General features: G+C 36.4%; 1 protein-coding gene across 2 annotated transcripts in view; it reads right to left on the bottom strand.

Moving 5' to 3' along the window:
• Nucleotides 1-9454: 9454 nt before the first annotated feature.
• Nucleotides 9455-13117, bottom strand: part of Mmut (methylmalonyl-CoA mutase) — a 33129-nt gene continuing 29466 nt past the window's right edge. For both annotated transcript variants that reach the window (XM_020170651.2, XM_074081982.1), the window contains exon 13: nt 9455-11578. In XM_020170651.2, the coding sequence (XP_020026240.1) occupies nt 11450-11578 (129 nt within the window). In that variant the 3' untranslated portion in view covers nt 9455-11449. The remainder of the gene's footprint in view (nt 11579-13117) is intronic.

Below are 13117 nucleotides of genomic sequence, written 5' to 3'. Positions count from 1 at the left end.
TTTTCATTTATTTCAGAACTATTTTGGTGCCCAGGTGATTTGACAAGAACAACAATCAATCAGGATGAATGTTAGCCAATTTGCCATATTCTTCATGCCCTACATTCTTTTGGTAAGAGTAAGAGCTACACTCCATGACTTCATGTGGGTTTCTTGCAAAGCAGTACTGAGCAAGTCAGCAAAGTCCTTGGCTTCCTTAGGTTCGACTTTGCTCTTGGTGATTCTTAATTCTTTTTGTTCAGATCAAGGCTTATCATGGCCTTCACATTCTTAAATGTAAATCATGAAATCATGTTAGGATCTAGGGTCTAACCAAGAATTTAGCCTGAAATATATAGACTGAAAAGCACAGAGAGATAGACAAAGATATGACTCAACTTGAGCACAGGTTTATTCAAAAGAAACCTATGGAGGGGGGTCTTCAGCAAGAGAGCCAGAGGCCACTGTTACTTACAGACTGGGTATTTTGTAGGAAAGGAAGGAACTGGTAGGGGATGGGGGAAGTTTTTCCATGTGGCTTGTCCATTGTCCATTGCTAGGGGTAGTCAAGGAACTAGGTCTTGTGCTCTGGTACAGGTGCAGTGAAATAGGATGTTTTCTTTCGGGGGCGGGATTTCTACTGGAGCCAAACAACTCTGGGGTCAAGCAGAGTTTAAGATGGCATAAGTGATGTCAAGTTGAGGCCTAACAATATTTACTAAACCCTGACTCTAATTTTATACTTTTTACATTTTTTGTCTTAAATCTGTGCCTCTAAGGAACTCTGAATGAGTTTGTTTCACTATGATCTTTTTTGTTTTATTGTTTTTTGTGGGACTGGGGTTTGAATTCAGGGCTTTAGGCTTACAAAGCAGGCTCTACCACTTAAGCCACAACTCCAATCCATTTTACTCTGTTTATTTTGGAGATGGTGTCTTTTGAATTATTTGCCCAGGCTGGCCTCGAACCACAATTCTCCCAATGTCAGCTTCCCAGGTAGCTAGGATTATTGCCATGAGTCATCAGCAGCCAGCTTTAGGATGATCTTTATGAAAGAGGTGCAACTAGAAGAGTAGGGAGGCCCTAGGAAAGGACAGAGAAATTCATGGAAAGCAGAATTTTCTTTACACTAATGTAAAGTGAGGTTCAGAGTTAACCTTATCTTTAATACTTTTTAATAAAATTAACTTGATCTGTACAAAGTAATTTCTACTCTTGAAGAGTTGGAATGTCCTCAGTTTAATAAACTCATAAAAACTAATTTCTTTTAGCCTATCTAAATCTTCCTGTGATATATTACATTCAATAGCACTTTTATAAGAGAGGTTGAAAGCAAAATTGATGAAGAAAAGGGGGCTGAGGGGACAGATGATTCACTGGCATTGTCTGATCTTCTGATAAATAGAGCAAATCCAGATTTGTGGTCATCTGAACTAATATTTCAAGGACCAGTATGCCAAGTGTCATTTAGCATTGTGCCATGCTGCAGTAACAGTTTACTGCATAGGAGAGTGTAAACTGTTGCTGAGTCGTATGCAGTTAATGGGAAACAGAAGTAGCTTCCTCTTTAGCAGCTAATAAAAGGCCATCTGGAATCAGCCTTCAACACTCATGCTACATTTTTTTTAATGCACCAGGGATTGCATAAAAAATTAGGTTTTGTGAAAGCTAGCAAAGTGGCATGTCTGTTGCTTTCCTTGGGAGTTTGTCATTTATATTTATGATGTTGTTTCTAAGCTGACAAGGTGACTCAAATCCAATCCATTTGCAGAACTTACTTGGGATATATTGCTCTAGATTTCTGTATATCACAAATACACACCTTGGAAATGGACTAAATAAAAATCATTCCTTATGTACTTCTGTCCTCTGACATCTTTGGTTGTTAATGTAAAATGGAAAGTCTGATTTTGCTTTTCTTCCAGTCTTAATTGAGCAAAAAACTGTGCATTATGTAATTGGATAACCCACAGATTTGCTTTCTCTCTCCCTAGAGAAATAAAACCAACATTTCTTCAGTTTACTCTGGCTGAGACCCATATCCATATAAAGAGCTCTCAAGGAGAATATTAAAGTATTAAGAAAACAGGCTCACCAGAACAAGTAGATAACTTGCCCCAAATCAAAAAAGCTGGTAAGAAACTGAAGTAGAACTAAAAACTACATCTATCTATTATCTAAATCCATATTCTTTCCATAACTCAATATGGTCCACAGAGGTTGAGCTGGAATGCTATGTCCCGGGGGTACAATCAAGAAAGCCTATAGTTTCTGCTGGGTATTGAGGGGGTGGGGGCAAGGGAGGGGGCGGAGTGGGTGGTAAGGGAGGGGGTGGGGGCAAGGGGGAGAAATGAACCAAGCCTTGTATGCACATATGAATAATAAAAGAAAAAAAAAAAAGAAAGCCTAGAGAGCTAAGTTTGGTGACACACAGCTGTAATCCCTACAGTAAAGAGGCTGAGGCAGGAGAATCCTAAATTTGAGGCTGGCCCATGTTACATATGCACACACACAAATATGCACATTTATGAGTGCTAAAATACATTATTTAATTAGAATAAAGAATTCGATGGAGGAAATGTATCTACAAAGACTGTACATCACACAAATGCTATGTGATATGCACATAGCTTTTCTTAGCACACTTCTTTCCACTCTTAGTTCTCTACTGAACAAAGCCCTATTGACATTCTCTTCGAGAAGCATTTTACCATGCATTATTGGGGTCTCCTGATTCTTGAACCAAATTTGGACTCACAAAGACCATATTTTCTTCAAGACTAAACATTAGGACAGTAGAGCATATGAAAAAAACCTAAGCTGTGCATACTAATTAAAGGCTATCTTTACCGTCAATTCCCCATCATTCAGTAAAACCCATTGCAAGAAAGAGCCTTAATTATTCTTCTCTCTTCCTTCCCCTATTCTTTCACTAACACAGATTGCCTTTTCATATATTTAGCTCGTTGTAATTTCCACCAGATCAAAATTCTTGTGAGTAAAATGATTTAATATGGATTGCTAACACCTCTCCCAGAGTGATTTAATTTATTCTCAGTCTAACTGGAATTAAGGATGTGTTTCTACTTGAGTGCCTAGGCATAGTAGTATAAACCTATAATCCCACCTATGCTGGGGATAAAGATGGGAGTACAATGGTTGGAGGTCAGCCAAGGCAGAGTTAGTGAGACCCAGTCTCAAAAATTAAGCTGGGCATGGTAGCACAGGCCTGTGGTGTCAGCTACATGGGAGGGCCAGGTACAAGGATTGTGGTCTGAGGCCGGAAGGAAAAATAAGATGCTTTCTAAAAAATAAACCAAAGCAAATAAGGCTAGGGGCATGGCTCAAGTGTTAGAGTGCTCGCCTAACAAGTGGAAGGCCCTGAGTTCAAACTGCAGCACCATCTAAAAAAAAAAATGTGTGGTCAATGTGAAGTGAATTTCCAGCATAACTTAGAAATCATACCACTTGATTATTTCTCCTCCACTGAAAAGTCATAGACTGGCTAAAAGTTGGAGTTTAGAGAAGGCTTCACTTGGTTCTTAGCAAATGGAAATCTAAAAGTACCTCATAGACATAGAATTATGTCTGGTATACTAAGATCTGACATTTTGGAAGAGAGATTCTTTGAATCTTGAGACCACACTCTCCAAAAAATCCCTTTCTGTCCCTGGACTCTTCATTTGGTAATCAAACTAAATGTCATAGCTTAAAAAAAAGACAATTATTTTTTTGGAAGAAGTATCTTTCTGTTTGCGCAGTTCAAGTAAAAGGGCAATTAAGTTGTTTCACCTAACAAGGTAGCAAGCACAAGCTGTCTCAGTTCTTAGGCCTATTGCAGACACCATCTCTCTGAACCATTTTACATGAAGGATGCTGCTGATCCAAACATGTACAAAGGTCTGAAAAGTCTATTTTCTCCACCAAACATTGGAATCTTACCAGTTGTCTAGCTGTCAGATTCCTCTGTGACCAACAAAACATTTTCTACAGTTACCCTGGGTTTAACCAAGATGTTTACAAAATGGTTTGATGCTCAGGGTGGTACTCTGAACCAAGCATGTTCTGTGAGTTTAAGAAAGAATTCCAATGCAGGTTGGTTGAATGCAACAAGTAATCCTGAAGGTCCTGGTCAACTGTAGGAAAGCAAAGCAAAATGGTCTCATTCTATTTCTGTGAGTCACAAAGGCCTTAGATATAGAAAGCACGTCTAAGACTAGAAAGTATGAAGGCTGAAATGTTTTAAAAAAGAATATAGAATTATTTGGCTACATCAGTAATATACACATATCATCCACTTGAAATTAGCAAGCCACCAAGAAAAACTCAGAGTAAGATGCTAATAAGTGATAAAATCCTTATCCAACATTTGCACCCTTGTCTTCTTTCATGCTTCTGCCATATCAATTGCACCCTTTTCCCTGAACATGCTGTATTTCCGCATATCTCTTGTTATACCACTAGTAGCTCTGCCCACTTATTTCTTCTCATTGTTTAGGCTCCAGATGTAGTCTCTTCTCTGAAACTTTCACTCCTCCCACAGGAGGAAATTACCAACAACATTTGTGTTTTCACAGCACAGTGGAGACCTCCTTTATGACATGTGGCCAAAGTCTTTTTGTAAGTTCACATCCTCAAGAAAAACTATGTTGCATGAATATATATATTCAAGGGCTAGAAGTAAGGCTCTTATAAATTATAATAATAATTTCTATGGCAGACATATAATTTTGTTTACATTGTATAATACAAAGTTCCAAGAGGTTACATACAATATCTCATTCAATCCTCATAATAAACATTTTGGTAGTTCTCTTATTATCCTTTTATTAAGATGGAAAATGGCATCAAAAAGCATGCTGAGCTAAGACAGTATATGAAGACAAAGAAATGGCTCTCTCTGGAGTTAAACAAGACAACCTATGCACACTTAAAAATGGCTCTCTTAGTGTCTTTAGAATTAAATCAAAATGGTCAACTTAGTACTTGGTTTTCTTAGGTATATCTGTAAATTTAAAGAATATTTTAGAGGCATTAATGCCTTAAATAGAGCATGTTAGAGGCAAAAAAGACCATCTGTCTAGTGTCCTCCAATACTTAATGTCTAGATAACAATTTATTCTGTCAGGCAGAAAATTGTCACTAATGTTGATGTGATGAGCATATGGTCTGATGAGACTGACAAAACTAAAGGGACAGTAGGACAGAATATCTGAAGTCGAGTAGGGATAGCTTGTGAAACCTGAGAATGTCATTCCTGTTGCTCTTCTTCTGTATTTCCTTAAGCAAGCTCTAGCAGAACTTTACAGTCACAGAAAAAAAAAAAAATGAACCACCAGAACAGCTGTTTGCTATAGAGACATGTACTGCTTATTGGACATTTGTAGCTCTGCATAAAACACAGTAAAACCTCTAGTTATATTACAATTTAATAAATATAAGTCAACCAAAACAATGGATATTATGATGAAATCATAGAATTTATATATATTTTGCCCATGATCTCATAATCAGATGTCATAGAATAGTCCTGAAATGAATTTTTAAATCTTACATTTTCATTGTTTTAAGGACTTTAGTGGAATTGCATATTGTGTTTTCTGAGTGAAAGTACCCTAAATATTATGTCCTGATCTCATGGTAAATAGTAAGAAAAGGTCAGTAAAATGATAAGAGGGTAGGATGCAGAGGGAAGGCACAGGTAATGAATAATCAGTAACTTAACATGACTGTGTTGGGGGTGGATTTACAGAGGAGAATTCAGTATTAATCTCATATTCTAGTTTCACTGCTAATGAACTGATCTTGGCAAATATGCTACATAGTTCATAAACAATCATCAGTGTTCAGTTTTATTGAACACAAAACATAATCACAAAAGAGGACATTAGGAGCATCAAAGTATTATTAACGGACATGGCTTTTCTGAGAGTGCCTATAGCACCTATAGGTTTCTAAAGTAGCATCATTTCAGATAAATAGAATGATTCTGAGCTTAGGGAGACCCCTACAGGAACTGCAGAAAACAATACCGCTGTGCTTAGGAAAACAAAAGTAATTTTTTCTTTGAAAATATTTTTAAATGCTGAGAGCATCTTTCAGAATGATAAACACAATATTAACAACAAAACTTAAGTAACATATATACATATATGTACACAATTTTATCTTTCAACTTTAGTATACTTCTAAAATGGAGTTTTATCTAATGGCCTAAGAAAGACCCATAATTCTTTAGAAGTCAGGATTTACCTACTGTCAGAAATTACATTGGTTGTCATTATATTCATCATCATTTTTTTCTGAGATTCCATCCAGTAGCACCAAATATATTTGAAAAATATTAACGTGATATTTAAATATATTTAAACATATTTAAATATATTCCACATTAATAGACGTTTATGCCTTTATATACAATAGATCAGGGCTGGGGCATGTCTCAAGTAGTACAGCATCTGCCTTAGCAAGCATGAAGCCCTGAGTTCAAAACCCCAACACCACCAAGGTTAAAAAAAACCATGCAAATACATTAGATTCTCTTTTTAAGAATAGGTTTTCAACTAGTATAAAGTATATGGGAATTTGAGAATTTAAGGATATTAGTGGAAGTGATGATATATAGCATGATTTTATCTGTGGATAGAAAGTATAGAACTGTTTAAAAGCTCACCTTAGCCCTACTCCTGAAAATAGAAAAGGAAGCAGTGATAAACAAGTCTTCATTTGCTGTCTATCTTTAGTTTATATTGACTACTTCCATTCAGGTTTTGACCAGAATGTCTCATTAAATCTCTCCTCCACTTCCTTTTTATGTAACACTTAAATTTCTGTGAAATTTTAGGGAAAGGGTTTTGATGTCTCCAGTGGCCCCAAAAGACTTTGTTCTAGTGTGCTTCCAAAGTAAGAAAGCAAAAGCTGGACTATTTACAAAAATATGATTGGAGAAAACCCATAATTTTAGGTGATTTTGAAACTGTACCAGAATATTCAGTCCTGAAATAATTGCACATAACAAAAAGTCCACAGATGAACAACCAAAGGAGGTTGAGGGGAGACGGCAGATTCCACACAGAAAATGCCTAAGATCAGCAGACTTTTTCTTTTGTGTCTTGGCAGTACTAGAGTTTGAACTCAGAGTCTTTGGCTTTCTAGGCAGGTGCTCACCCACTTGAGGCAAACCTCTACCCTAAGATCAACAGACTTTTTAAAGATGAAATCACTTTCTGTCAAGTCAGTCTCAAAAATAAAATCATATTCTCTCCACCACTCCATATCTAAGCAGCACCTAAGCAGGTAAGCTTACATACTTAGATCTTCTCTATTAGATCCTTATATTAACTATTATTTTGCCTTGCCCCAGACAGCTGCTGTGCCAAAGCATGAATCTTATCAGAGTATTTACCTGCTTAAAATCCTTTGGAATTATGGAATCAGCCTAAGTACCCACTAACGGATGGATAAAGAAAATGTGTTTATATATATATCTATCTATATATCTATCTATATATAGATATATCTATATCTATCTATATCTATAGCTATCTATCTATAGATAGATAGCTAGATAGATAGGTAGATATATTAGTGGGGGCTTATTGAGCCATAAAGAATTAAATTATATCATTTATAGGAAAATGGGTAAGAATGAAGATCATCCTAAGTGAAATAAGTCAGTCTCACATATTTTCACTCATGTATAGAATCTGGGGCAGAGCAGGGGAAGGACATAAAAGCAGAAGGGGATTTGGAAAGGAATCATGGGGAGGGAGAGGGGAAAAGGGTAATAAGAAGAGGTGAGTATGATCAAAGCACATTACATGAATACATGGAAAAGTTATGTAATACCCCTTACTTTCTACAATTAAAACACACTAAGTTAAAAATCCTTGTGTGGTTCTCTATAATCTTCAAGATAAAAACTCACATCCCTTAACCATACAAGCCACTAAATGATGTGGTCTTCCTACCTTCTGTGTTTCTTTCTTTACCATTCATTCATTAGAATAAAAACATTAATAGAAATAATAAAAATACAATAATATGAATATTAACAACTAACACTTATGAACCCACACCATATACCAGGTATTATAATAAATACGCTATTATGGCACATATAACATAACTTTGACCATATAAATAATTTTCGGGTAAACAGTTATATGGGTTTAGGTGCATTCACACTGGTGTGCAGCCATCACTACCATTCATCTCCAGAATGTTCTCATCCTCCTCCACTGAAACTCCATACCCATTAAACACTAATTCCCTAGTCAACCCTCTGCCCAGCCACTGGCAATTACCATTCTATTTCTGTCTCTACAAATTTGGCTACTCTAGGAATCTCATGTAAGTGGAATACTTGTCCTTTTGTGACTAGCTTATTCACCAAGCATAATGTCATCAAAGTCCATTCACATTGCAGCATTCATTAATATTTCCTTCCTTCTTTAGGTGGGAAAATATTTTCTTGGAAGTGTATACCACATTTTGCTTCTCCATTCATCAAGAGTGCACTCTTGGATTGCTTCCAGCTTTGGCTATTATAAACAGTCATATCTTAGTCTGTTTAGGTGCTACGTAGAGTACCTGGAGGCGGGGAAGTGAAAGGTCAAGATGTCGGCCAGTTCAGTTACTGGTGAGGAATCTCTTGAAGATTGCTGCCTTATTACTGTATGCTCACATTACAGGGAAAGAGAAGTGGAGAGAAGGAGGAGGTTCTCTGGTCTCTTCTTATAAAGACACTAATTCCATCATGAAGACTTCACAATGATCTTATCTAAACCTAAGGCCCTAATGTGAAGGCTGTCTTTGACCCACCCTAACAAAGCTTAAAAGCAAGAGAACAATCAACTTACATAGATATAACTGTGGTAGAACAAAGTTCAATACTCTTAAAGAAATACAACAAAACCAGCACTTAACATCATATAACTCAAAATGTCTATCATCTAGTAAAAACTTACCAGTTTTATAAAGAAACAAAATAAACCATAAACAAAAGGGGAAAAAACCCTCAATAGTTGCATACCACAAAATGACAGAAATACAGTTATCTGAAAGATACTAGCACAGCAAATATACATCTCATAAATGTTTGAAAATGCAAACTAAAACACGAATAAAATACAAGAATTGGGAAGATAAAAACTAGAAGTCCTTAAATAGAGGACTTGAACTTGTCCTAAGCCCAGACTCCAAACAGAAGCTGGATGTACATTTGCTCTCCCTTCACTCTGTTATCATCCTGACTGCATGCTTGCAGAGAGTTTGCCTGTGGGATTCCAGCCTTCTTGTGATCTTCTGTTTGACTGATGGGTTTCGGGAAGCTTGGAAGGAGTCCACAACTAACACTTCATAAAAAATCATCTAACACATACACATACCCACCCTATAATTCTTGTTGATCCCTAATTGATACAGAGGTTTTTAGTTAGGTATGCCTGAGTTCCTTATTTCTTCAGAAAGTGTGTGTGTGTGTGTGTGTGTGTGTGTGTGTGTGTGTGTGTGTGTGTGCATGTTTCTCTCACAAATCAACTCATCATTAGCCTATAAACACATACAGCAAACAAAGATATCTATGTCACACTTGGCACGAACTCAAAATCTTGCCCTTGCTGGCATCATGAATCATAAAACCAATCTAAACATTTCAACAGGTTGTTGAGGGTGCTGACTTGAGAAACAACACACTTTTCAGTAAGCTAAACTGCTCTCTGGAGTAGGTTTTCATTGTGCTTTGTGATTATCACCAGAATCTTCTATTTTCTTTCCAATTGTTTTCCTCAGGAAGACAGGGAAGTGCCTGTCTTCATGATGCCCTACTGTCTTATACAACTACTTGGTGAGAGTAGGACACCTTACCTACACAAAACGTACATTTGCGTTTTTGTTATGTTGGTCACGGTCCTGACCATTTTCCAAACTCTATTCATTGGTGGGCATAGAAGATTTGATAAAAAATGAGAACAGTAATAAAAGTTAAAGTAAAATTTCTTTTGGAATGTTTTAGAACCTAAATAATACTAAAATGCTTAAATTTTGACATTTTTTGGATCTGATAATGATGAAAATTTTATCTAGTCAGCCAAATTTAACTCCTAAGAAATCCTGCCACTTGCTATTTTAGCAAACAGGATTTCAAATAGTGGGGTTTTTGAAGCTAATACTTCTAGGTTCCAGTAAAAAAACATAATGGATCTGAAACTGGTAGTGTCTGGGCGCTATCCTTCCTCCTCAAATGGCCTAGTCAAAGGCGAGGAACATCAAGAATTGTAAATATGCACAGGATGATTTTTCCCTAGCCACCCAGTATAAAACAGAACGCATCAGAAAACCAAATACTTATTGGATATGTATTTCTTTACAAGGAAGAGTAAAGAAAATGGCATAGTGAATATATCACTGACCTCGGTATCAAATTGTTCATCTGTAAACTAGGAACAATATTCATGATTTAATACCTTCCTAAAAGTCATGTTCTGAAGGTTGTTACAATGTAATTATAAATTCTATAGTAAATATGATTATACTTTCTCTGACCTAATAAAATACTGCAGAAATTCACTACAAAAAAATCACTATTACTTATTTTAGCTTCATTTAATGTATTAATCAGAAAGGGCAACTTTCCTTCTTTAATGAATAAATCTTTTAACAGCAAAGTACAAGTGTTCTTTGAGCTATTTTTATTTTTTGCAACTTATCTTTAATGAGAAAATCTATAGAAGGCAGCATCTTTCCAGATCTGGAAAACTTACTTTGTTTTATATCACAGATTTACACTCATGGCTTACATCACTATTCTGGAAGAAGCCATAGTAACAACCCAAGCACTTCATTTAAGGGAATGCTCACAAACATACACTCTCCTGGGCTGAGGCAAGCCTAGCATTAATAAGGCCACATATTCATGCAAAGCAAGAAAGTAAAATAAGATGAAAAAATATTCTGCCACTCATCCTCCACTCCAACCTACAAAGTCCAATTTAATGCAGATCTTGGTGGAGGAAAACCACCACAATCTACTGTCCAATATAATCAATGTCCACTCTATTCTTCTAAGATAGATGTTATTTTAATGATTTATAGATTTTATTTTCTATAAGTCAATTTGATGCTAAAGAACAGAACTAGTCAAATGTTAATAAAGTTTAATTATTAAAATAAAAAGGAAGAAGATTTATAAGAAATATTTCTAAGTAATTTTGCACTATGGTTTTTCTAAAACAATACTTTTAACAAGGTATTGGTATGGAGGGTTTTAAGGACAATTTCTATTTTTTAAGTAACTGTACATACATAATTAGAGAATGAGAACACATTTATAATTAAGGTGTTTTAATGTGAGGCTTTCAAGAAAAGTACCTATCAGGTGTTGGAAATGAACTGAAGACATGGCTTTCCTTTCTTCTTTGATCATAACTGAAAGAACATTTCAGAAAAAAGCCAAAACAAAATAAGGATGCTATATAGATTGCTGCTTCTTTTCCAAACACTTTTCAATGTCATCAAGCACTTGAACAGCAGCCCTTGGAATTCGAGTTCCAGGACCAAATACATGGGAAACTCCAACTTCATATAGAAATTTGTAGTCCTGTTGAAAGAATTTATTTAATTAATGAAAGGACAGCATTTCCAATTTTAAAGAAATAAACAAACAAAAGCAATACACCTTTTCCTTTGTCTCCAGTGCCCAAAACTTTCTCAGACATGTAAGGCTAAAACATATTTCCTTGACTGGCACTGCTAATAATAACCAGTTGCCACTGTGCCCACATGCTGTTTGAGGTGGGAAGTTATATGGCCCCAACTAAGAACTTCTGAACTCTAAACCGTAATTTTCTCTCACCTAAATTTTCATGACTTGTTATTATTTGTGTTAAGTTTTAGTATCATATTATAGCTTTAAGTTTACAAGGCTATTTATTTCCTCTTAGGTATTTTGTCTACAGCTAGTGAATAGTGGTACTTTGGCCTCATGATAAAATCAGATTTTCTATAAATGAAGACTAGTTCATTGTTTTCATTCTGTTGCTAAAGCTATTTATTAGTTTATTGTTTTTATTATATGTATTGGTGGTACTGGGATTTGAACTCAGGACTTTGCACTTGCTAAGTAGGGGTAGGAGTGCTACCACTTGAGCTATGCCTTCAGTCCTTTTTGCTCTGGTTATTTTGGAGACAGGGTCTCACTTTTTGCCTGGGCAGGCCTAGACCCAGCTCCTCCTATTTTACACTTTCTGCTGCAGCTAGGATCACAGGTGCATGCCACTACACCCAGATTTTTGCCCCCGTTGAGATGGTTTCTGGGCTGGCCTGAAACTGCAATCCTCCCGATCTCAGCCTCCTGCTTACTTTGGAATGACAGGCGTGTGTGCCTAGCTATTGGCTGAGATGAGTTCTTGTTAACTCCTAGCCTGGACTGGCTTTGAACCACTATCCTCCTGATCTCAGCCTCCCAAGTAGCTAAATTACAGGCATGAGCCACCAATGCCCACATTTTATTAGGTTATTTTAGTGATAAAGTTTAGTGAAAGAATTCCCAAGGCATAAATACTGCCCCAGACTTTCTGCTGTTTTAACATCAGAGCATTTCAAGCTGTAATATCTAGTTCAGGACACACTTCGAGTCCCTAATCCTTATCACGTATGACAGCATGGTCTGGTTTGTATATTACTGTTGCAGCATTTGTTTGTTTTGTTTTGTTTTTATTTGTGTAAAGTCAAACCCTTTCAAGTAGCTTAGGAATTGTTGAAATGAGAAGTGGTTGTTTCTTATGTGAACAAGCAAATGTTTAGAACCAGAGTGCAGTGACTAGAACAACTGAACTAGAAGGAGAAATGGTCTCCATTTTTTGGAGCTGAATGGAGCCAGAAGAAAGCAGACAAGAATGGCCCAATTTTAGTTTCCTTCTCCTGTACCCTCTACCTCCCAGGGTAGTCAGAGATCAAACCTAGGACCCTGGGCTTGCTAAGTGAGCACTCTAGCATTCAGCCATGTTTCTAGCCCCTTAGAGCACCCTTTTATAACAGCACCCATTTTCATTCTCAAATGATCATAATTGGATGATAAATTATATGGTCCTCCTAATTATCTTCTAACTATTCCTTTCTGTCTCTATATATCTTTGTA

This window comes from Castor canadensis, chromosome 8, assembly GCF_047511655.1.
Source record: "Castor canadensis chromosome 8, mCasCan1.hap1v2, whole genome shotgun sequence".
In the NCBI taxonomy this organism is placed as follows: domain Eukaryota; kingdom Metazoa; phylum Chordata; class Mammalia; order Rodentia; family Castoridae; genus Castor; species Castor canadensis.
This window is presented reverse-complemented; position numbering and strand designations above follow the sequence as displayed.